The sequence below is a fragment of the Miscanthus floridulus genome, chromosome 8 (assembly GCF_019320115.1).
Source record: "Miscanthus floridulus cultivar M001 chromosome 8, ASM1932011v1, whole genome shotgun sequence".
NCBI lineage: Eukaryota > Viridiplantae > Streptophyta > Magnoliopsida > Poales > Poaceae > Miscanthus > Miscanthus floridulus.
The window spans coordinates 85,909,546-85,934,474 of NC_089587.1; the positions used below are offsets into that span (position 1 = coordinate 85,909,546).

Here is a 24,929-nt window from a genome sequence, read left to right on the forward strand (position 1 = left end):
CCAAATGTGGAGGCCCCTAGAAGATCTCAAAGAGTTAGAAAATCAGCTATTTCTACTGATTATGAAGTGTATAACACTAAGGAATTTTAAATGGAGAATGATCCCACCTCATTTAAAGAAGCTATGAGAAATGATCATTCATCGAAGTGGCTTGAGGCCATGAAAGATGAAATGAAATCAATGAATGCCAATAAAGTTTGAGGCCTGGAAATAATTCCTAAAGGAGCCAAAACAGTAGGCTGTAAATGGGTCTACAGAATAACACTTGACTCTCAAGGGAATATAGAGAAATATAAAGCGCGATTTATGGCAAAAGGCTTTATGCAAAGAGAAGGGATTGATTACAATGAGATCTTTTCTCCAGTCTCATGTAAAGTTTTCTTCAAAATTATAATGGCATTAGTGGCACATTACGATTGAGAATTACATCAGATGGATGTAAAGACGGCATTTCTCAACAGAGACTTGGAGGAAAATGTTTACATGGCACAATCGAAAGGTTTTGTTATGGAAGGAAAAGAACAAATGGGATGCCGCCTAAAGAAATCCATTTATAGATTAAAGTAAGCTTCAAGACGGTGGTACTTGAAGTTTAATCAGACAATAAGGCATTTTGGGTTTGAAGAGAATGTAGAGGACAATTGTGTCAATACAAAGTTTAAGAATGGGAAGTTTATCTTCCTTGTCCTATATGTAGATGATATTTTACTTGCTAGTAGTGATGTCAGTCTACTACTGGAGACAAAGAAATTTGATATGAAAGATCTTGGTAAAGCTTCGTTTGTTCTAGGGATCGAGATTCACCAAGATAGAAGAAAAAGGGTATAAGGACTGTCACAAAAGGCATACATGAAAAAGATCTTAAAGAAATTCAGTATGCACAAATGTAGTCCCTCACCTGCTCCTATAGTCAAGGGCGACAGATATGAGGATTTTAAATGCCCCAGGAACCAATATGAGCTCAATCGATAAAGTGAAAGTGGTTCCATATGCTTCAGCTATCGGAAGCTTGCAACATGCTCAAGTATGTACGCGCCCTGACTTGGCATTTGTTACCGGGTTTTACTTGGCAGATTCCAGAGCAATTCTGGAATAGAACACTGAAATTAGTAAAGAAAGTCTTGCATTATTTGTAAGGAACGAAAGGCCTCATGATGACATATAGAAGATCTGATTCACTCCACAAGGTGGGATATTTAAATTCTGATTATACGAGAGTGAATGCATATCCAGACATGGATTTTCTATCATCTCGCAAAGGGGAGCTATTTTATAGAAAAGCTCAAAGCAAACTGTCACTACATCGTCTACAATGTATGACAGTTTATAGCGTGCTATGAGGCAATGGGCAGGTGAACTAACTAACGAAGTTCATACCCGGTTTGAAGGTGGTTGACGATATTTATAGACCACTAAAGTAATACTGCGATTATAATCTGGCAGTACAGGATACTCACAACATAAGTTAAGTGGTGCTGTCAAACACATTGACATAGAGTATTATGTTGTGAAAGATAAAGTCCGGGATCAAGTCATAAGTCTTGAGCATATAAGAACAGAAAGGATGCTCACATATTCGTTTACAAAAGACTTACCACCCAACATGTTCAGAGGACATGGTGTTCGGAGAACATGTAGCTAGCTTGGGTTTAAGGAAAAGCCTAAAATATTCCTGGACAAAAGAAGGCCCAAAGATAAGTATCTATTTCAGAACAGAGTAGTGAGTTGTAGCTGTTAAGTCTATCGACAATGGACCATGACAATGAGACATGCTCTATGACATAATCTGTAATGGAATGAACAAAAGCAAATGATATGAAAGTGAAAGATGAAATGAGATCAAAGGGGAGAATGTTAGTTGATCTTCACCAATAAGTCCAACGGCCTATTGGGCCCTATCTCTGCTCCCTGATCGGGGGAGCCCAACCCTAATTCAGTTGGAAGGCCCCTGTCGCACGGCACACATAAAAATGAAGATGGGGGTGAGGGCTCGCACTATGAGGTTGACCGGAGCCGCCACACCCACCAACAGAGAAACCCTAATCCGATCCTAAAACGTGCTGCCAACGACGGAATGAGCCCGCCATCACCACTGCTGTCGCCTATGCAGGTTCTCAGACGCCCCCACTGTCTCATCACCACGCCGAGCACTGGCGTCCGCGAGGCTACATCCAGGGCGACATCGGCATCCACGCTGCCGCTGCGGTGAAGCTCCGCGAGGTAGATGAGCCTAACTACACATCTACGCGTACGATCCTAACACCCCGCACAGCCACACCGCCCAGCACGCCTGACGCACTCCGCCCGGCGAACAACGAGCGGCCGCCGGCGGCGACGTAGTCTGGCGGCACCCCTCCCAGATCCCGGCCCCTTGCAGTTGCAGCCTGGTGCCCCTGCTCCGCGCATCGCCAGGCGCCTCACCATCAAATCGGCCAGCGGGAGGCAGCTCCCTTCATCCCAGCAGGATTCAATCATCAGCGAAGTAACTGGTCACTTCAGGAAGGAGGAGCACGAGCGGAGCACAAGGCGGCCATGGCGGACGAGGCGGAGCTCGCCGCGGACCAGCACGTCCGCTACATCGTCACCGTGGAGAAGGTAACGAGCGCGGCCACCCCGCCCTTCCCGCCCCGCGTCCCCTCGACTCCTCCCTCCGCTTTCCAACGCCCGCTGTTGTCGTCGGCGCAGAAGAAGGACTCGTTCGAGTCGCTGGTGATGGAGCACATCCGCCTCAACGGCGCCTACTGGGGCCTCACCACGCTCGACCTCCTCCACAAGCTCCACGCCGTCGACGCCGCCGAGGTCGTCGACTGGATCATGTCGTGCTACCACCCCGAATCTGGTACCTCACCCCTCGCCCAAATCCTCGCTCTGTTTTTTCTCCCCCCGGTGAATTGGACTGTGGAGAATTAGGTTTGATTCGTATGTGTGGTCTGCTTGGGTTGTATGTGGTTGCACAGGCGGATTTGGAGGGAACGTTGGGCATGATCCGCATGTCCTCTACACGCTTAGCGCCGTGCAGGTCCTCTGCCTCTTTGATCGGCTCGATGTACTTGACGTCGACAAGGTTGCTGATTGTATCCTTTTTCCCAGATTTTGAATTGGGTTCTCATGTCCTAGTGAGCAAAGCCAGTTCTGCAACCTTGGTTTTATTATTAAAGCTCACTGAACTTGAAATCCAGTTCGTTTTCCTTATCTAAATCATGCCAGATGTTGCCGGACTGCAAAACAAGGATGGATCGTTTTCTGGCGATATTTGGGGTGAAGTTGACACTAGGTAAAAACCTTTTATGTGTTGCCACTTTCGAGTTCCTAGCATAACAATCCATGTGAGATAGTAATTAAAGTTTTGAACTTATTGCTTTTTTTAATTTCTGTATATGTAGGTTCTCATATATTGCCCTATGTACCTTGTCATTACTGCACCGTCTGCATAAAATCGATGTGCAAAAAGCTGTAGATTTCGTTGTTAGCTGTAAGAACTTGGATGGTGGATTTGGAGCTATGCCTGGAGGGGAGTCTCATGCTGGACAAAGTATGTCTTACCTTGACTTCACCTGAAAATCTGCTTTGTGGTATTTCTGAGTGCAACTGGAATTTAATCTATTGTTTCTAGAGGATGCTTTATCAAGGAATAAGAATAGGCAAACTGGTTATGGAATGCAGTAGACTTTTTTTTCAAAGGAATATTACTGCATTTTTTTACATGTAATCTGACTTATACTATTGTAGGCTTGTAGCACCACAACTTCCTTTGATTATTGATGAAATTTTAATTGACGTATTCTAGTATCACCATAAGACTAGCTGCCTAGTAGCTTGAAATTAGCTTTGCTGGATGTGATTACTTCCATGCTCAAGTATTTTCTGCAAGCTATTGCTTTAACAGTGGTTCAGTTAACCTGAACACCATATACATTTGCATGCAGTATTTTGTTGTGTCGGCGCACTTGCAATCACTGGGTCCCTGCATCACATTGATAGAGATCTCCTTGGATGGTGGCTCTGTGAGCGCCAGTGTAAAGACGGAGGACTTAATGGGCGCCCTGAGAAACTAGCTGATGTGAGGTTTACTTTGTTATAAGTCATGTATGCTTTGCATTCTTCAATACATGTTGCCAGTATGGATTTAATTGAACCATTCCAAATTCTCAAGGTTTGCTACTCATGGTGGGTGTTATCAAGCCTAGTAATGATTGATAGAGTGCATTGGATTGACAAGGAGAAGTTAACAAAATTCATACTAAACTGTCAGGTAACTGTTTATTATTCCCACTACTGCCATGTGGATAACCGTATGTCCCTTGACTTATAAATATTGGTTCCAACTCTTCTCATTCATGTTGATCGGAAGGACAAAGAGAATGGTGGCATTTCAGATAGACCAGATAATGCAGTCGATATCTATCACACATACTTCGGAATTGCAGGTGCTGCTTTTCTTCCCATACTGTGGTACTTTTATCATAAGAATCTTTGTGTGGCACGTAAATGGATTAGAATTATGAACTCTTTGCTGAATCTGTTAACCTCTCTTGCAAGCAGGACTTTCACTAATGGAGTACCCTGGTGTGAAGCCTTTGGATCCTGCCTACGCACTGCCATTGGATGTTGTCAATCGGATTTTCTTGAAAAAATAGAACATTCCATCTATGCTGAGATATGCTCAGATAACACTGTCAAATGTGGGCGCTACTTCACAGAATCACAGTAGTTAGCTTTGACGGACAAATAGCTGAGGTGTAGAATCAATTTTACATGGAAACAGGAACATGTTTGAATATCATAATAGCACATCTTGGACTTTTTTTTTTGAGCGTCGACCATACATCGGGTCTGAAGTCGTACCGTTTAACTACCACAAACATTGGCTGTGACCGCTTCCTAAATTTGTGCTTAGCTAATGTTTTTCTAGCATTTGCCACTTGCCCTGTTGAATGTTTCATGTATGTTGTGTTTTGCCAGTTGATCTGATTCTCTTGTTTAAGAAGCAACATTTTGTGTTTGATGACACACTACTCATGAGCTATATATGTATGAACAGTAGGTCACTTCTTTTGTTTCTAAATGAAAAACAAGGTTAGCCACGCCATCTCAGTGGGCATAATCTGACACAACCTTCAATGGCTCGCCATATCATCAAGGAAGCAAACGTTATCAAGGCACAAGACTCAAATTTCAGTGAGGACCAAAAATATTTGCACAAAGCCTTTGGCTCCAAAGCAAAAACGGTCAGGCGCAAACAAGGCTCGCCACAAGGGAAAAGGCTCAAATTTCAGAGAGGACTGTTCTAAAAAAAAAGTGAGGACCAAAAACATTTGCACAAAGCCTTTGGCTCCAAAACAAAAATGGCCAGGCACAAACAACAAACTCATATAAAGAATCTTCTGATTCAGATCGACATGCCTTGGTAGAACATTTAACTAAATAACATTTGATAACGCTCAAAGGATGGTTACAGCTCAATACACCTAGCACAGGAATTCAGCGTGAAACCTACAATAGAGCTACAAATTTACCAGATGCAATTCTCTTCCTACTCAAGCTTCTGATTTATACCACATAAGAGCTACTCAGAACGAGCGCTACTGAAAGTGCAAATTGCTACATCCTTCCCGGGAGGCAGTTTGCCGATAATGGTATATGCCTGGAATTGGTCAAGAGGATGCAGACTGCAAACTCATTTCCAAGGCATGCTCGACACGAACGGCGGTTGGTTATTATTGCTAGCAGCCATGCCTTGATGCAGTGGTGGTGGGCTTCCAGCGCCACCAGATGACTCGCTCAATGTACCTCTTGAAGGAGGGCTGTTGGGTCTCATCCCGGTTGTCGGAGTGACCTTCAGTGGCACTGATGTGGGGTCTGAAGGAGCACGCTTTTTTGGCTCTTTTTTGCCTCCAGAATTGAAGCTTCCCAGTACTATCTGCAGAGAATATATGCAGAGATAATCAGCATCATTGTCTTGAGTACACATGTACAACAGACCAATAAAGTAAGGCAGTAGAAATTACACAGTGATTTCAAACTTTTACGATATGAAACCCACTTTGGAGCACTACATTTAAAAAACGAGGGAATGCACGAAAATTGCACTGGAGATATACTGTTTCTAATAAACTACTGCAAGGGAGAAAAATAATATACCTGAACTGGTGAAGCTGCTATGAGAAGTCCTGCAACTCCACCACCCAACAGACGACCATCAGGACCAGCCAGTGACACACTGAGCCCTCCAGTTCGACTACGCTGACCACCATTCTCCACTAGGAGGAATGACCCTGACAGTGATAGTATCTCGAATCGACCCTAAGGAAAAAAAAATATCATTTGTTATTCAAATATATACATTGTACAGTGATTACGTCTGCAACTAGACCAGAAGTTTCCACCTCTCATGATAAAATCATAATATCTAGAACCCAATTAACAGCTTGAGACAATATTTCTATTTCACCGAGAAGTATGTTTGCTTCCACTGGCCATAAGCACAAACCTCGTATGTTACAGTTCCACCTGATGTAGCAGTCTGACGAAGCGTCACATTTGATATGGCACCATTTGCTGAAAGAACACAAACTGCACGTGTTCCATGCTGAGAAAACGACATAATCTTTGATGACACGTCCTGAAAAGAAGAGTGTGCTTTGTTATATTTCAGAAAACACTAAAAAGGGCGTACCCAGTGCTGAGAGCTCCTGCTCTATGCGGGGTTTGGGGAAGGGTGTCAGTGGCAATGTCATGTGCGGGCGGGTGTACGCCCGGCGCAGGCGCGCCCGCGACATTCGCAGGGCGGCCGAGCGCGCGTCCCAGGCGCGAAACGCGCCCAGCGAGGCCGGTCATGCGTGACGTGGCTAGGAGGCCTCAGTTGGAAAGTTATCAGGATTAGTTTCCTTATTATTATTAGCATCTATTTGTTACCTTAAGAGTAGGAGTTGGTTTTCCTTTTGTTGGCAGCCGCAAGGCTATATATATATTATTGTAACCGGACTTGAGGGAATTAAGCAAGATTATTATCCTATCTCCCATCTAATCTCAAGCCTGCGGTAGAGGGGCATAACCTCACCGGAGAAGACGGCCGAAGGCTACGAGCTTCGTAGCCGAGGCCCTGCGCGTCGAGGGTTCGACGCCCTTGACAGCCTGGTATCAGTGGTCAGCCGCGCATCCTCTTCGCGTTCACAGCCCGCCGCGCCAGCACCCTCCCGCAACCAGCCGCCGCCCACCAACAGCCCACCCTCCGCGCCCAGTCAGTCGCCGCCCATGGCCGAGCCTTCCCTGACCGATCTCTTCAACGAGATGAAGAAGGTGTCCGCCAAGATCTCCACCCTGGAGGCCGATGTCGCCTCACTCAAGGAGAAGGCGCCCACGGCTGAGAGCTCCGACAACCGTCGCGCCAACAATCAGCGCGATCTCGAGTTCCATCCGAAGCACAAGAAGTGGGATTTTCCCCACTATGATGGCACGTCCGACCCCATGCCGTTCCTCCACAAGTGCGAGGCGTACTTCCGGCAACATCTCACCATGCCGGAGGAGCGCGTGCGCATGGCGGCCTACCACTTGGACGACGCCGCACAGCTGTGGTTCATCCAGCTGCAGGAGGACGAAGGCACGCCGTCCTGGGGGAATTTCAAGGATCTCCTGGACCTGCGCTTCGGTCCCCCCCTGCGCTCGGCCCCCATGTTCGAGTTGGCGCAGTGCCGCCGCTCCGGCGCCGTGGAGGAGTATGCCAACCGGTTCCAGGCCCTGATCCCTCGCGCTGGCCGGCTCGACGAGGCGCAGCGAGTCCAACTCTTCACCGGCGGCCTCGGACCTCCGCTCAGCAATGCCGTCCGGATCCATCATCCGGACACCCTCGTCGCCGCTATCAGCCTCGCCCGCCAGGTCGAATTGATGGAGCTGGACCGACCGGCGCTTCCTCCCCCGAGAGCAGGCGCGCGCGGGCCACCACCGCCTCCACCGGCCGCGGCCAGAGCCGTCCTGCCGGGCCCGCCGCCCCTCCTGGCTCTCCCTGCACCGCCGGCGGCTGCGCAGCCGGGCCGACCCGAGGGCTCCCAGCGCCGTCTTACGCAGGAGGAGATGGCCGACCGCCGTCGCCTCGGTTTGTGCTTCAACTGCAATGAGAGGTACACCCGTGGCCATAACCGCTTCTGCAGGCGCATCTTCTTCGTCGAAGGGGTCGAACTGGAAGCAGAGGGCGAGGACGCCGCCGTCGTGGACAACGCCGCGGCGCCCTGTTTCTCGTCCATGCCCCGTGCGGTGCGTGGCAAGCTGAAGCCGCGCTTCGTTGGCCCGTATAAGGTCACCGAGGTCATCAATGAGGCGGCCGTGCGCCTGGAGCTACCACCGGATGCCCGTCTCCACGATGTGTTCCACGTGGGCGTCCTCAAGAAGTTTGTGGGGGCACCGCCAGCTGCTCCACCGGCGTTGCCGCCCCTCTCCAACGGTGCCGTCGTGCCTGCGCCATCGCGGGTGACCCAGGGCCGCCTGGCTCGTGGAGTTCGCCAAGTCCTCGTCGAATGGGAGGGTCACGACCCCGCTGCAGCCTCCTGGGAAGACCTCGACGATTTCCGCACTCGGTTTCCTTCGTTTCAGCTCGAGGACGAGCTGGACTTCGAGGCGGGGAGAGATGTCATGTGCGGGCGGGTGTACGCCCGGCGCAGGCGCGCCCGCGACATTCACAGGGCGGCCGAGCGCGCGTCCCAGGCGCGAAACGCGCCCAGCGAGGCCGGTCATGCGTGACGTGGCTAGGAGGCCTCAGTTGGAAAGTTATCAGGATTAGTTTCCTTATTATTATTAGCATCTATTTGTTACCTTAAGAGTAGGAGTTGGTTTTCCTTTTGTTGGCAGCCGCAAGGCTATATATATATTATTGTAACCGGACTTGAGGGAATTAAGCAAGATTATTATCCTATCTCCCATCTAATCTCAAGCCTGCGGTAGAGGGGCATAACCTCACCGGAGAAGACGGCCGAAGGCTACGAGCTTCGTAGCCGAGGCCCTGCGCGTCGAGGGTTCGACGCCCTTGACAGCCTGGTATCAGTGGTCAGCCGCGCATCCTCTTCGCGTTCACAGCCCGCCGCGCCAGCACCCTCCCGCAACCAGCCGCCGCCCACCAACAGCCCACCCTCCGCGCCCAGTCAGTCACCGCCCATGGCCGAGCCTTCCCTGACCGATCTCTTCAACGAGATGAAGAAGGTGTCCGCCAAGATCTCCACCCTGGAGGCCGATGTCGCCTCACTCAAGGAGAAGGCGCCCACGGCTGAGAGCTCCGACAACCGTCGCGCCAACAATCAGCGCGATCTCGAGTTCCATCCGAAGCACAAGAAGTGGGATTTTCCCCACTATGATGGCACGTCCGACCCCATGCCGTTCCTCCACAAGTGCGAGGCGTACTTCCGGCAACATCTCACCATGCCGGAGGAGCGCGTGCGCATGGCGGCCTACCACTTGGACGACGCCGCACAGCTGTGGTTCATCCAGCTGCAGGAGGACGAAGGCACGCCGTCCTGGGGGAATTTCAAGGATCTCCTGGACCTGCGCTTCGGTCCCCCCCTGCGCTCGGCCCCCATGTTCGAGTTGGCGCAGTGCCGCCGCTCCGGCGCCGTGGAGGAGTATGCCAACCGGTTCCAGGCCCTGATCCCTCGCGCTGGCCGGCTCGACGAGGCGCAGCGAGTCCAACTCTTCACCGGCGGCCTCGGACCTCCGCTCAGCAATGCCGTCCGGATCCATCATCCGGACACCCTCGTCGCCGCTATCAGCCTCGCCCGCCAGGTCGAATTGATGGAGCTGGACCGACCGGCGCTTCCTCCCCCGAGAGCAGGCGCGCGCGGCCACCACCGCCTCCACCACCGGCCCGCGGCCAGAGCCGTCCTGCCGGGCCCGCCGCCCCTCCTGGCTCTCCCTGCACCGCCGCGGCTGCGCAGCCGTGGCCGACCCGAGGGCTCCCAGCGCCGTCTTACGCAGGAGGAGATGGCCGACCGCCGTCGCCTCGGTTTGTGCTTCAACTGCAATGAGAGGTACACCCGTGGCCATAACCGCTTCTGCAGGCGCATCTTCTTCGTCGAAGGGGTCGAACTGGAAGCAGAGGGCGAGGACGCCGCCGTCGTGGACAACGCCGCGGCGCCCTGTTTCTCGTCCATGCCCCGTGCGGTGCGTGGCAAGCTGAAGCCGCGCTTCGTTGGCCCGTATAAGGTCACCGAGGTCATCAATGAGGCGGCCGTGCGCCTGGAGCTACCACCGGATGCCCGTCTCCACGATGTGTTCCACGTGGGCGTCCTCAAGAAGTTTGTGGGGGCACCGCCAGCTGCTCCACCGGCGTTGCCGCCCCTCTCCAACGGTGCCGTCGTGCCTGCGCCATCGCAGGTGACCCAGGGCCGCCTGGCTCGTGGAGTTCGCCAAGTCCTCGTCGAATGGGAGGGTCACGACCCCGCTGCAGCCTCCTGGGAAGACCTCGACGATTTCCGCACTCGGTTTCCTTCGTTTCAGCTCGAGGACGAGCTGGACTTCGAGGCGGGGAGAGATGTCATGTGCGGGCGGGTGTACGCCCGGCGCAGGCGCGCCCGCGACATTCGCAGGGCGGCCGAGCGCGCGTCCCAGGCGCGAAACGCGCCCAGCGAGGCCGGTCATGCGTGACGTGGCTAGGAGGCCTCAGTTGGAAAGTTATCAGGATTAGTTTCCTTATTATTATTAGCATCTATTTGTTACCTTAAGAGTAGGAGTTGGTTTTCCTTTTGTTGGCAGCCGCAAGGCTATATATATATTATTGTAACCGGACTTGAGGGAATTAAGCAAGATTATTATCCTATCTCCCATCTAATCTCAAGCCTGCGGTAGAGGGGCATAACCTCACCGGAGAAGACGGCCGAAGGCTACGAGCTTCGTAGCCGAGGCCCTGCGCGTCGAGGGTTCGACGCCCTTGACAGCCTGGTATCAGTGGTCAGCCGCGCATCCTCTTCGCGTTCACAGCCCGCCGCGCCAGCACCCTCCCGCAACCAGCCGCCGCCCACCAACAGCCCACCCTCCGCGCCCAGTCAGTCGCCGCCCATGGCCGAGCCTTCCCTGACCGATCTCTTCAACGAGATGAAGAAGGTGTCCGCCAAGATCTCCACCCTGGAGGCCGATGTCGCCTCACTCAAGGAGAAGGCGCCCACGGCTGAGAGCTCCGACAACCGTCGCGCCAACAATCAGCGCGATCTCGAGTTCCATCCGAAGCACAAGAAGTGGGATTTTCCCCACTATGATGGCACGTCCGACCCCATGCCGTTCCTCCACAAGTGCGAGGCGTACTTCCGGCAACATCTCACCATGCCGGAGGAGCGCGTGCGCATGGCGGCCTACCACTTGGACGACGCCGCACAGCTGTGGTTCATCCAGCTGCAGGAGGACGAAGGCACGCCGTCCTGGGGGAATTTCAAGGATCTCCTGGACCTGCGCTTCGGTCCCCCCCTGCGCTCGGCCCCCATGTTCGAGTTGGCGCAGTGCCGCCGCTCCGGCGCCGTGGAGGAGTATGCCAACCGGTTCCAGGCCCTGATCCCTCGCGCTGGCCGGCTCGACGAGGCGCAGCGAGTCCAACTCTTCACCGGCGGCCTCGGACCTCCGCTCAGCAATGCCGTCCGGATCCATCATCCGGACACCCTCGTCGCCGCTATCAGCCTCGCCCGCCAGGTCGAATTGATGGAGCTGGACCGACCGGCGCTTCCTCCCCCGAGAGCAGGCGCGCGCGGGCCACCACCGCCTCCACCGGCCGCGGCCAGAGCCGTCCTGCCGGGCCCGCCGCCCCTCCTGGCTCTCCCTGCACCGCCGGCGGCTGCGCAGCCGGGCCGACCCGAGGGCTCCCAGCGCCGTCTTACGCAGGAGGAGATGGCCGACCGCCGTCGCCTCGGTTTGTGCTTCAACTGCAATGAGAGGTACACCCGTGGCCATAACCGCTTCTGCAGGCGCATCTTCTTCGTCGAAGGGGTCGAACTGGAAGCAGAGGGCGAGGACGCCGCCGTCGTGGACAACGCCGCGGCGCCCTGTTTCTCGTCCATGCCCCGTGCGGTGCGTGGCAAGCTGAAGCCGCGCTTCGTTGGCCCGTATAAGGTCACCGAGGTCATCAATGAGGCGGCCGTGCGCCTGGAGCTACCACCGGATGCCCGTCTCCACGATGTGTTCCACGTGGGCGTCCTCAAGAAGTTTGTGGGGGCACCGCCAGCTGCTCCACCGGCGTTGCCGCCCCTCTCCAACGGTGCCGTCGTGCCTGCGCCATCGCGGGTGACCCAGGGCCGCCTGGCTCGTGGAGTTCGCCAAGTCCTCGTCGAATGGGAGGGTCACGACCCCGCTGCAGCCTCCTGGGAAGACCTCGACGATTTCCGCACTCGGTTTCCTTCGTTTCAGCTCGAGGACGAGCTGGACTTCGAGGCGGGGAGAGATGTCATGTGCGGGCGGGTGTACGCCCGGCGCAGGCGCGCCCGCGACATTCAGCAGGGCGGCCGAGCGCGCGTCCCAGGCGCGAAACGCGCCCAGCGAGGCCGGTCATGCGTGACGTGGCTAGGAGGCCTCAGTTGGAAAGTTATCAGGATTAGTTTCCTTATTATTATTAGCATCTATTTGTTACCTTAAGAGTAGGAGTTGGTTTTCCTTTTGTTGGCAGCCGCAAGGCTATATATATATTATTGTAACCGGACTTGAGGGAATTAAGCAAGATTATTATCCTATCTCCCATCTAATCTCAAGCCTGCGGTAGAGGGGCATAACCTCACCGGAGAAGACGGCCGAAGGCTACGAGCTTCGTAGCCGAGGCCCTGCGCGTCGAGGGTTCGACGCCCTTGACAGCCTGGTATCAGTGGTCAGCCGCGCATCCTCTTCGCGTTCACAGCCCGCCGCGCCAGCACCCTCCCGCAACCAGCCGCCGCCCACCAACAGCCCACCCTCCGCGCCCAGTCAGTCGCCGCCCATGGCCGAGCCTTCCCTGACCGATCTCTTCAACGAGATGAAGAAGGTGTCCGCCAAGATCTCCACCCTGGAGGCCGATGTCGCCTCACTCAAGGAGAAGGCGCCCACGGCTGAGAGCTCCGACAACCGTCGCGCCAACAATCAGCGCGATCTCGAGTTCCATCCGAAGCACAAGAAGTGGGATTTTCCCCACTATGATGGCACGTCCGACCCCATGCCGTTCCTCCACAAGTGCGAGGCGTACTTCCGGCAACATCTCACCATGCCGGAGGAGCGCGTGCGCATGGCGGCCTACCACTTGGACGACGCCGCACAGCTGTGGTTCATCCAGCTGCAGGAGGACGAAGGCACGCCGTCCTGGGGGAATTTCAAGGATCTCCTGGACCTGCGCTTCGGTCCCCCCCTGCGCTCGGCCCCCATGTTCGAGTTGGCGCAGTGCCGCCGCTCCGGCGCCGTGGAGGAGTATGCCAACCGGTTCCAGGCCCTGATCCCTCGCGCTGGCCGGCTCGACGAGGCGCAGCGAGTCCAACTCTTCACCGGCGGCCTCGGACCTCCGCTCAGCAATGCCGTCCGGATCCATCATCCGGACACCCTCGTCGCCGCTATCAGCCTCGCCCGCCAGGTCGAATTGATGGAGCTGGACCGACCGGCGCTTCCTCCCCCGAGAGCAGGCGCGCGCGGGCCACCACCGCCTCCACCGGCCGCGGCCAGAGCCGTCCTGCCGGGCCCGCCGCCCCTCCTGGCTCTCCCTGCACCGCCGGCGGCTGCGCAGCCGGGCCGACCCGAGGGCTCCCAGCGCCGTCTTACGCAGGAGGAGATGGCCGACCGCCGTCGCCTCGGTTTGTGCTTCAACTGCAATGAGAGGTACACCCGTGGCCATAACCGCTTCTGCAGGCGCATCTTCTTCGTCGAAGGGGTCGAACTGGAAGCAGAGGGCGAGGACGCCGCCGTCGTGGACAACGCCGCGGCGCCCTGTTTCTCGTCCATGCCCCGTGCGGTGCGTGGCAAGCTGAAGCCGCGCTTCGTTGGCCCGTATAAGGTCACCGAGGTCATCAATGAGGCGGCCGTGCGCCTGGAGCTACCACCGGATGCCCGTCTCCACGATGTGTTCCACGTGGGCGTCCTCAAGAAGTTTGTGGGGGCACCGCCAGCTGCTCCACCGGCGTTGCCGCCCCTCTCCAACGGTGCCGTCGTGCCTGCGCCATCGCGGGTGACCCAGGGCCGCCTGGCTCGTGGAGTTCGCCAAGTCCTCGTCGAATGGGAGGGTCACGACCCCGCTGCAGCCTCCTGGGAAGACCTCGACGATTTCCGCACTCGGTTTCCTTCGTTTCAGCTCGAGGACGAGCTGGACTTCGAGGCGGGGAGAGATGTCATGTGCGGGCGGGTGTACGCCCGGCGCAGGCGCGCCCGCGACATTCGCAGGGCGGCCGAGCGCGCGTCCCAGGCGCGAAACGCGCCCAGCGAGGCCGGTCATGCGTGACGTGGCTAGGAGGCCTCAGTTGGAAAGTTATCAGGATTAGTTTCCTTATTATTATTAGCATCTATTTGTTACCTTAAGAGTAGGAGTTGGTTTTCCTTTTGTTGGCAGCCGCAAGGCTATATATATATTATTGTAACCGGACTTGAGGGAATTAAGCAAGATTATTATCCTATCTCCCATCTAATCTCAAGCCTGCGGTAGAGGGGCATAACCTCACCGGAGAAGACGGCCGAAGGCTACGAGCTTCGTAGCCGAGGCCCTGCGCGTCGAGGGTTCGACGCCCTTGACAGCCTGGTATCAGTGGTCAGCCGCGCATCCTCTTCGCGTTCACAGCCCGCCGCGCCAGCACCCTCCCGCAACCAGCCGCCGCCCACCAACAGCCCACCCTCCGCGCCCAGTCAGTCGCCGCCCATGGCCGAGCCTTCCCTGACCGATCTCTTCAACGAGATGAAGAAGGTGTCCGCCAAGATCTCCACCCTGGAGGCCGATGTCGCCTCACTCAAGGAGAAGGCGCCCACGGCTGAGAGCTCCGACAACCGTCGCGCCAACAATCAGCGCGATCTCGAGTTCCATCCGAAGCACAAGAAGTGGGATTTTCCCCACTATGATGGCACGTCCGACCCCATGCCGTTCCTCCACAAGTGCGAGGCGTACTTCCGGCAACATCTCACCATGCCGGAGGAGCGCGTGCGCATGGCGGCCTACCACTTGGACGACGCCGCACAGCTGTGGTTCATCCAGCTGCAGGAGGACGAAGGCACGCCGTCCTGGGGGAATTTCAAGGATCTCCTGGACCTGCGCTTCGGTCCCCCCCTGCGCTCGGCCCCCATGTTCGAGTTGGCGCAGTGCCGCCGCTCCGGCGCCGTGGAGGAGTATGCCAACCGGTTCCAGGCCCTGATCCCTCGCGCTGGCCGGCTCGACGAGGCGCAGCGAGTCCAACTCTTCACCGGCGGCCTCGGACCTCCGCTCAGCAATGCCGTCCGGATCCATCATCCGGACACCCTCGTCGCCGCTATCAGCCTCGCCCGCCAGGTCGAATTGATGGAGCTGGACCGACCGGCGCTTCCTCCCCCGAGAGCAGGCGCGCGCGGGCCACCACCGCCTCCACCGGCCGCGGCCAGAGCCGTCCTGCCGGGCCCGCCGCCCCTCCTGGCTCTCCCTGCACCGCCGGCGGCTGCGCAGCCGGGCCGACCCGAGGGCTCCCAGCGCCGTCTTACGCAGGAGGAGATGGCCGACCGCCGTCGCCTCGGTTTGTGCTTCAACTGCAATGAGAGGTACACCCGTGGCCATAACCGCTTCTGCAGGCGCATCTTCTTCGTCGAAGGGGTCGAACTGGAAGCAGAGGGCGAGGACGCCGCCGTCGTGGACAACGCCGCGGCGCCCTGTTTCTCGTCCATGCCCCGTGCGGTGCGTGGCAAGCTGAAGCCGCGCTTCGTTGGCCCGTATAAGGTCACCGAGGTCATCAATGAGGCGGCCGTGCGCCTGGAGCTACCACCGGATGCCCGTCTCCACGATGTGTTCCACGTGGGCGTCCTCAAGAAGTTTGTGGGGGCACCGCCAGCTGCTCCACCGGCGTTGCCGCCCCTCTCCAACGGTGCCGTCGTGCCTGCGCCATCGCGGGTGACCCAGGGCCGCCTGGCTCGTGGAGTTCGCCAAGTCCTCGTCGAATGGGAGGGTCACGACCCCGCTGCAGCCTCCTGGGAAGACCTCGACGATTTCCGCACTCGGTTTCCTTCGTTTCAGCTCGAGGACGAGCTGGACTTCGAGGCGGGGAGAGATGTCATGTGCGGGCGGGTGTACGCCCGGCGCAGGCGCGCCCGCGACATTCGCAGGGCGGCCGAGCGCGCGTCCCAGGCGCGAAACGCGCCCAGCGAGGCCGGTCATGCGTGACGTGGCTAGGAGGCCTCAGTTGGAAAGTTATCAGGATTAGTTTCCTTATTATTATTAGCATCTATTTGTTACCTTAAGAGTAGGAGTTGGTTTTCCTTTTGTTGGCAGCCGCAAGGCTATATATATATTATTGTAACCGGACTTGAGGGAATTAAGCAAGATTATTATCCTATCTCCCATCTAATCTCAAGCCTGCGGTAGAGGGGCATAACCTCACCGGAGAAGACGGCCGAAGGCTACGAGCTTCGTAGCCGAGGCCCTGCGCGTCGAGGGTTCGACGCCCTTGACAGCCTGGTATCAGTGGTCAGCCGCGCATCCTCTTCGCGTTCACAGCCCGCCGCGCCAGCACCCTCCCGCAACCAGCCGCCGCCCACCAACAGCCCACCCTCCGCGCCCAGTCAGTCGCCGCCCATGGCCGAGCCTTCCCTGACCGATCTCTTCAACGAGATGAAGAAGGTGTCCGCCAAGATCTCCACCCTGGAGGCCGATGTCGCCTCACTCAAGGAGAAGGCGCCCACGGCTGAGAGCTCCGACAACCGTCGCGCCAACAATCAGCGCGATCTCGAGTTCCATCCGAAGCACAAGAAGTGGGATTTTCCCCACTATGATGGCACGTCCGACCCCATGCCGTTCCTCCACAAGTGCGAGGCGTACTTCCGGCAACATCTCACCATGCCGGAGGAGCGCGTGCGCATGGCGGCCTACCACTTGGACGACGCCGCACAGCTGTGGTTCATCCAGCTGCAGGAGGACGAAGGCACGCCGTCCTGGGGGAATTTCAAGGATCTCCTGGACCTGCGCTTCGGTCCCCCCCTGCGCTCGGCCCCCATGTTCGAGTTGGCGCAGTGCCGCCGCTCCGGCGCCGTGGAGGAGTATGCCAACCGGTTCCAGGCCCTGATCCCTCGCGCTGGCCGGCTCGACGAGGCGCAGCGAGTCCAACTCTTCACCGGCGGCCTCGGACCTCCGCTCAGCAATGCCGTCCGGATCCATCATCCGGACACCCTCGTCGCCGCTATCAGCCTCGCCCGCCAGGTCGAATTGATGGAGCTGGACCGACCGGCGCTTCCTCCCCCGAGAGCAGGCGCGCGCGGGCCACCACCGCCTCCACCGGCCGCGGCCAGAGCCGTCCTGCCGGGCCCGCCGCCCCTCCTGGCTCTCCCTGCACCGCCGGCGGCTGCGCAGCCGGGCCGACCCGAGGGCTCCCAGCGCCGTCTTACGCAGGAGGAGATGGCCGACCGCCGTCGCCTCGGTTTGTGCTTCAACTGCAATGAGAGGTACACCCGTGGCCATAACCGCTTCTGCAGGCGCATCTTCTTCGTCGAAGGGGTCGAACTGGAAGCAGAGGGCGAGGACGCCACCGTCGTGGACAACGCCGCGGCGCCCTGTTTCTCGTCCATGCCCCGTGCGGTGCGTGGCAAGCTGAAGCCGCGCTTCGTTGGCCCGTATAAGGTCACCGAGGTCATCAATGAGGCGGCCGTGCGCCTGGAGCTACCACCGGATGCCCGTCTCCACGATGTGTTCCACGTGGGCGTCCTCAAGAAGTTTGTGGGGGCACCGCCAGCTGCTCCACCGGCGTTGCCGCCCCTCTCCAACGGTGCCGTCGTGCCTGCGCCATCGCGGGTGACCCAGGGCCGCCTGGCTCGTGGAGTTCGCCAAGTCCTCGTCGAATGGGAGGGTCACGACCCCGCTGCAGCCTCCTGGGAAGACCTCGACGATTTCCGCACTCGGTTTCCTTCGTTTCAGCTCGAGGACGAGCTGGACTTCGAGGCGGGGAGAGATGTCATGTGCGGGCGGGTGTACGCCCGGCGCAGGCGCGCCCGCGACATTCGCAGGGCGGCCGAGCGCGCGTCCCAGGCGCGAAACGCGCCCAGCGAGGCCGGTCATGCGTGACGTGGCTAGGAGGCCTCAGTTGGAAAGTTATCAGGATTAGTTTCCTTATTATTATTAGCATCTATTTGTTACCTTAAGAGTAGGAGTTGGTTTTCCTTTTGTTGGCAGCCGCAAGGCTATATATATATTATTGTAACCGGACTTGAGGGAATTAAGCAAGATTATTATCCTATCTCCCATCTAATCTCAAGCCTGCGGTAGAGGGGCATAACCTCACCGGAGAAGACGGCCGAAGGCTACGAGCTTCGTAGCCGAGGCCCTGCGCGTCGAGGGTTCGACGCCCTTGACAGCCTGGTATCAGTGGTCAGCCGCGCATCCTCTTCGCGTTCACAGCCCGCCGCGCCAGCACCCTCCCGCAACCAGCCGCCGCCCACCAACAGCCCACCCTCCGCGCCCAGTCAGTCGCCGCCCATGGCCGAGCCTTCCCTGACCGATCTCTTCAACGAGATGAAGAAGGTGTCCGCCAAGATCTCCACCCTGGAGGCCGATGTCGCCTCACTCAAGGAGAAGGCGCCCACGGCTGAGAGCTCCGACAACCGTCGCGCCAACAATCAGCGCGATCTCGAGTTCCATCCGAAGCACAAGAAGTGGGATTTTCCCCACTATGATGGCACGTCCGACCCCATGCCGTTCCTCCACAAGTGCGAGGCGTACTTCCGGCAACATCTCACCATGCCGGAGGAGCGCGTGCGCATGGCGGCCTACCACTTGGACGACGCCGCACAGCTGTGGTTCATCCAGCTGCAGGAGGACGAAGGCACGCCGTCCTGGGGGAATTTCAAGGATCTCCTGGACCTGCGCTTCGGTCCCCCCCTGCGCTCGGCCCCCATGTTCGAGTTGGCGCAGTGCCGCCGCTCCGGCGCCGTGGAGGAGTATGCCAACCGGTTCCAGGCCCTGATCCCTCGCGCTGGCCGGCTCGACGAGGCGCAGCGAGTCCAACTCTTCACCGGCGGCCTCGGACCTCCGCTCAGCAATGCCGTCCGGATCCATCATCCGGACACCCTCGTCGCCGCTATCAGCCTCGCCCGCCAGGTCGAATTGATGGAGCTGGACCGACCGGCGCTTCCTCCCCCGAGAGCAGGCGCGCGCGGGCCACCACCGCCTCCACCGGCCGCGGCCAGAGCCGTCCTGCCGGGCCCGCCGCCCCTCCTGGCTCTCCCTGCACCGCCGGCGGCTGCGCAGCCGGGCCGACCCGAGGGCTCCCAGCGCCGTCTTACGCAGGAGGAGATGGCCGACCGCCGTCGCCTCGGTTTGTGCTTCAACTGCAATGAGAGGTACACCCGTGGCCATAACCGCTTCTGCAGGCGCATCTTCTTCGTCGAAGGGGTCGAACTGGAAGCAGAGGGCGAGGACGCCGCCGTCGTGGACAACGCCGCGGCGCCCTGTTTCTCGTCCATGCCCCGTGCGGTGCGTGGCAAGCTGAAGCCGCGCTTCGTTGGCCCGTATAAGGTCACCGAGGTCATCAATGAGGCGGCCGTGCGCCTGGAGCTACCACCGGATGCCCGTCTCCACGATGTGTTCCACGTGGGCGTCCTCAAGAAGTTTGTGGGGGCACCGCCAGCTGCTCCACCGGCGTTGCCGCCCCTCTCCAACGGTGCCGTCGTGCCTGCGCCATCGCGGGTGACCCAGGGCCGCCTGGCTCGTGGAGTTCGCCAAGTCCTCGTCGAATGGGAGGGTCACGACCCCGCTGCAGCCTCCTGGGAAGACCTCGACGATTTTCGCACTCGGTTTCCTTCGTTTCAGCTCGAGGACGAGCTGGACTTCGAGGCGGGGAGAGATGTCATGTGCGGGCGGGTGTACGCCCGGCGCAGGCGCGCCCGCGACATTCGCAGGGCGGCCGAGCGCGCGTCCCAGGCGCGAAACGCGCCCAGCGAGGCCGGTCATGTGTGACGTGGCTAGGAGGCCTCAGTTGGAAAGTTATCAGGATTAGTTTCCTTATTATTATTAGCATCTATTTGTTACCTTAAGAGTAGGAGTTGGTTTTCCTTTTGTTGGCAGCCGCAAGGCTATATATATATTATTGTAACCGGACTTGAGGGAATTAAGCAAGATTATTATCCTATCTCCCATCTAATCTCAAGCCTGCGGTAGAGGGGCATAACCTCACCGGAGAAGACGGCCGAAGGCTACGAGCTTCGTAGCCGAGGCCCTGCGCGTCGAGGGTTCGACGCCCTTGACAGGCAAGCCTTACCCTCGCCTATGCAATGCGAGGAGACCGCGACTCGAACCCGGGACCTTCCGGTCACAGGCGGTAAGACTCTACCGCTTGCACCAGGCCCGCCCTGAACCTTGAAATTTGCTTTCATTAACAGTCACAGATCCAGAACTCAACACCTTAACACTGAAATAAAAAGAAATGCTATGCAAATACCACTAATTAGCAAAGCTACAGCAACAGAAATTATTTGACATCAAACATCATATTAATGAAAGATACAAACATGAAGGTTAAACAATAATGCTATAAAGTGGCAATCATATGCACAAGCCAAAACTGGGAGGGCAAAACTTGAAATGTTCCAAACAATCAAGAGAAGAATAATCAGTTACCACAGTACAAAATGTCAAGAATTTAGTTTACACTCCCATCAGCACCACATGATGGAAGACATCTAAGGATAATGTGTTAGCTCAGTTGGAATTGCTTAGTGCTTCAAATTAAATGTCTGAATGAACAATTTGGCAATTCAACTTATTGACGGAATAACAAACCATACCTTTTTTGTTTTTGTAAAAGAGGTTCCATAGTGGGAACATTGTATATAGAAAAGTAGAGCGAAAAGAGAAAGTCCAAAAGAATGTAAACATGTGCAAAGAATCCAGGAAGAATAAAAGCAAGAACATATTCTGACAATAAAACAACAATCAACATGTTCAGATGCAAGATAGCGTGTTATACCTCCCCAGCTTGAACTGTAATAACATGAGGTGTAAATCCAACTCCTGATGACCCTGCAAGATGATTTCATGTTAGGGCTAGTTATGCTGAAATCATCAACAGAAAAATGAGTCAATGTACATCAGCTTTGCAGGACTTAGAATAACTAGCAGCATGCTTCATAAGTCAGCAGAGAAATAACCCACATGCCACCACTCTCAAAACGAACAAGTGGTAAATTGAACACTGAAATAACTGAGGACAAATAAGTACATCCACAATTTATAGTTTTGCGCAGTTAACTAATTAAAGCTAGAAGGGTAGTATAACCAGTACATCACCATGAAGCAGATTCAAATTCTAAAAGGAGTAAAGGACAACGGCACTTGAGCCAGTTCAATCTCAATAACAACTTTATCCTGATATATCATGCTGAAACTATCCACAAGTGCTTCTCAAGTTCCTACTAATTCTGAGTCTAGGAACCATACCAAAACCTTAAAATCAGTGTAAATGATAGGAGTAGAAATTTTACCAGCGGCATTCACACGTGGCTTGTTGGTAGAACCCTTAGGCCGGCCCCGCTTCTTAAATCCATCTAGCGACACCACCAGCAGAGAGCTCGCCGGATTTAACCCAGCCGGTGAGAACGGCCCGGAAGAACCCTGCCCTGTAGCCGCCGACCCCGTAGCCGCCGACGCAGGCACCAATGCCAGCGCCATGGGCCCATCGGGCCCGTACTTTCTTGGTCGCCCGCGCTTCTTCTTGGCCACCGGCTCCCCCATGCCCGGCGCAGCTGACGCACCATTGCCACCAACGACCGTCGCCGCGGACATGCTAGCCCCGTGGGCTGCGCCCTGCGGCTGGTAAGACGGCGTCGTAGGCGAGGAGCTAACCGGAGCGTACACAGCGGTGCCGTCCGCGGTGTACGCCATGCGCACGCTCTGCATGGCGGCGGACGCCGGCGGCCCAGGCACCGGCGCCGGCAGGCTCTTTGGCATACCGAATAGATCCCTCCCCGCCATCAGCCCTTGCTCGGACCTCACCTCCATGGCGGACCACCACCCGTTCTTGACTAGAACTCAAATCTGCAATCTTTAGCCACTGGAAAGAGCTCACAAGCGCTCAAGTGAGGTCAGGACTAGGGATTGCGAACCTGCAAAAAAACCCGTAAAACCCTTCACTCCTTTCACGCGACAAACACACAGTTTTACGGCACAGGCAAATTTCTCGAAGAAATGGAAGATGGGAATAAGTAGAAATGAAAAGAAAAGTAAATTACTGGCGGAAATGGGAGATAAATAAAAAATGGGCAAAGGAAATGGTAAAAGGTCCAAGAAAAGGTAGGTTTAAAGACCAACAAAGCACATAAGCTGCAGATCCCCACTTTTGCCCGGATTTTGCAGGGGGGATACCCAACAAATCACCAGAATTTCTGACCCAACAGTTGGAGAATGAAGAAAAAAAAATGAGTTCAAAAGGATGAGCAAGTTCCAGACCGGAAGCTCATGAGCTAGAAGGCATCACACTAGCACCACAGACGCACGCAAGGAGATGAACAGATTAAGATAAGGGAGATTTCAGCTAACCTAGAACTCATGGTTTCTTGCTAAATGGCCTCCAATTTATCTCTCCTTTTTCCTCTTTTCCTCACCTCTCCAGTTCACACGGGCTCTTTCGTTTTCGCAATTAACAAAAAGGATTTTGTCGCAGAAAACGAAAAATAGGAAGCAGGTAAGTAAAGCACGCCAAAATTGCCTCGGGAGATTTATTGCTGTGCAGATAAGAAGGGAAGAGGAGTAGATGGATCACGGATGCGGCGGTCTACCTCATTTGACCCCAGCACTTGTGCTATTTACTTTGAGATCCTCCTTTGCATATTGACCAATATGGGCTTGTTTGGCTCCAATAAGTCTCCCCATCCCAAGGCAACAACGTAGTCCAAAGGCCGCCTCTAATAATCAAACATAAAGCTAAGTTGAATTAATTTTTTAATCATCAGATGATATGAAAAGCAAGAGATTAATTTCGATCTGAGAGATAGTCTTGCACATTTCATGACGCATCTCTCTCATAGCATGATGTTCAAGACTACATGTTACAATCGCTCTATTCTTCAACACTACTTCATCAGTACTGTGTTTTTCTCTCACAACAATCGGCATAAGCATCATCATAAGCCAAATTTCAGTGAAACTAACAGAGTATCTTTTTCATGTATATTTATTAGCTTAGAGCTAGTGCTAGCTCATAAGTGTCTAAAATGGAACGCCTGGGTAACTTCACATGTTTGGCAAATGTCTTAGTAGAAAGCAAACAAAAACTATCTAAATGATTTATGTGTTGTTTTTCTTTGTTTGGTTTACACAGGAGGTTGTGGCTGATTGACCTAAGCAGCATCTATTTGACTGATCATTACCAAGTAATAAGCTAAGGCTCTATTTAGTCCATGAGAGAGTTAGCCATGCCACACTAGCGCAGTAGGTCAGAGTCTGGTTTAGCCATAGCTTCAGGTAGTCAAATGTGCGGGGATGTTTCATGTCTTGAGGTGATGTCGTTCCTTGCGAAAAATGTGGCGCTTGTTATGCTTCCGCGCTTTTGGAGTAGCCGACGCTATGGCGTGTTATGGTTCTGCTTAAACCAAACATGCCCTAAAACAATTGAAATGCAACACTAGATCATTGAAAGAAACATGAGCTTCTTTGCCTTAAGAACACTTTATACCTTGTTTGGATGTAGATATTGGAGCCTAGAATTGGGAATTGGAGTCATGTTTCTTGAATTCTGCTGTTTGGATGTTCATGGTATTGAGATTTAGAATTGCAACCCTAATACCTTGGTATTGGACTAGAACTAGGATTGACCTCTCCCAATACAGAGGGGTAAGGCTCTGTATTGGCTAGAATTGTCTGCTCTCTCGCCCCTAACTCGACGTGACACTGCCCTTATGCCCCCGACCAGACACGACCGCCCTCGTGCCCCCGTGAAAAGTCCTTGTTTGGTTTTGGTAATTGAGTGGCAACCTAGGTGGACTAATATGTGTTTATATGAGATACACATGTGATTAGTCCACAAGTACATATGTGTGAGCAACATATGCCATGACGGTGAAGATGGCTTGAATATATTGCAAGGCTCACACATGTGATGAAGGAGCTCATTACATATGAGACATGACATTAGTCATGTGACTAAGGTGGAGAAGATTAAGACAAGACTTGGCTTGATGGACCGGTTGCAAGCGTGAAGGGCAAGTTAGAGGCTTTGGAGCGATGGACCATTTGGCGATGAAGCTTGAGCAAGACTTGGGGCCGATGGACGAAGGCAACGGTGAAAAGCAAGTAAGGTCAAGATCGATGAACCAATACGATCATGTGATGATATGAAGTGGATCATATCATTTGGTGATTAGTTGGTGCATATATTGTATCAACAATGAAGGAGTTGGAATGGAATGCGTAAGGCAAAGGTATAACCTACCAGTCATAGGTTGCATAGAGAAGTGCTTGACCGGGTTTAGGATAGATGGCCGTACTATCGAGAGGAACAAACTTATTTGCATATCGATCATCCAGTGCCACTCGAGTGATCTAACTTTGCATCGTTGCTAGGATCGAGTGGCGCGGCAAGTTGAGTGGTTAACTCCTTGAAAAATGTTTGTGAAAAGCTAACACACGTGTAGAAGGTGTTGTACACCTGGTGGTATTGACACATTTGTAAAGAAGAAGAAGTTGGTGAAGAAAAGGAGTTGAATGCGCTGGTCACGGGGTGACCGGACATGTCCGACATGAGGACCGGACACGTCCGGTAACTAACCTAGGCGATAGTATTCCTGACATGACCGGACGCATCATCTTTTGATAC

At 55.0% G+C, this 24,929-nt stretch overlaps 2 protein-coding genes across 4 annotated transcripts; one reads left to right on the plus strand and one right to left on the minus strand.

Moving 5' to 3' along the window:
* Positions 1-2,109: 2,109 nt before the first annotated feature.
* On the plus strand, positions 2,110-4,914 carry LOC136472839 (geranylgeranyl transferase type-2 subunit beta 1-like). 2 transcript variants are annotated; one of them, XM_066470546.1, is made up of 9 exons: positions 2,113-2,595; positions 2,686-2,839; positions 2,958-3,074; positions 3,208-3,274; positions 3,384-3,532; positions 3,927-4,060; positions 4,154-4,252; positions 4,352-4,427; positions 4,543-4,914. In XM_066470546.1, the coding sequence occupies exons 1-9, from the start codon at positions 2,533-2,535 to the stop codon at positions 4,635-4,637; spliced, it is 954 nt and encodes a 317-aa protein (XP_066326643.1). In that variant the 5' UTR covers positions 2,113-2,532; the 3' UTR covers positions 4,638-4,914. The 2 variants fall into 2 exon arrangements, with proteins under 2 accessions (XP_066326642.1, XP_066326643.1); XM_066470545.1 differs by having other exon boundaries at positions 2,110-2,839.
* A 490-nt stretch (positions 4,915-5,404) lies between these two features.
* On the minus strand, positions 5,405-22,830 carry LOC136476880 (AT-hook motif nuclear-localized protein 10-like). Of its 2 annotated transcripts, none has more exons than XM_066474851.1 (6): positions 22,655-22,830; positions 21,601-22,169; positions 21,087-21,139; positions 6,491-6,622; positions 6,142-6,303; positions 5,405-5,920 (listed from the first exon to the last, which is right to left on the minus strand). In XM_066474851.1, exons 2-6 carry the CDS (start codon positions 22,115-22,117, stop codon positions 5,678-5,680), a joined length of 1,107 nt encoding a protein of 368 aa, XP_066330948.1. In that variant the 5' UTR covers positions 22,118-22,169; positions 22,655-22,830; the 3' UTR covers positions 5,405-5,677. The 2 variants fall into 2 exon arrangements, with proteins under 2 accessions (XP_066330948.1, XP_066330947.1); XM_066474850.1 differs by having other exon boundaries at positions 21,601-22,221.
* Between the last annotated feature and the right edge of the window lie 2,099 nt (positions 22,831-24,929).

Bases quoted from the DNA above. Each gene is read 5' to 3' on its own strand.
- LOC136472839 (XM_066470545.1), top strand. From the start codon at position 2,533: ATGGCGGACGAGGCGGAGCTCGCCGCGGACCAGCACGTCCGCTACATC. The intron at 3,533-3,926 runs GTATGTCTTACC...ATTTGCATGCAG, and splicing joins GGAGTCTCATGCTGGACAAA to TATTTTGTTGTGTCGGCGCA. The intron at 4,061-4,153 runs GTGAGGTTTACT...CAAATTCTCAAG, and splicing joins GCCCTGAGAAACTAGCTGAT to GTTTGCTACTCATGGTGGGT.
- LOC136476880 (XM_066474851.1), bottom strand. From the start codon at position 22,117: ATGGAGGTGAGGTCCGAGCAAGGGCTGATGGCGGGGAGGGATCTATTC. The intron at 21,140-21,600 runs GTAAAATTTCTA...ATCATCTTGCAG, and splicing joins GCCACGTGTGAATGCCGCTG to GGTCATCAGGAGTTGGATTT. The intron at 6,623-21,086 runs GTATAACACGCT...TCTTCTTTTCAG, and splicing joins TTACAGTTCAAGCTGGGGAG to GACGTGTCATCAAAGATTAT.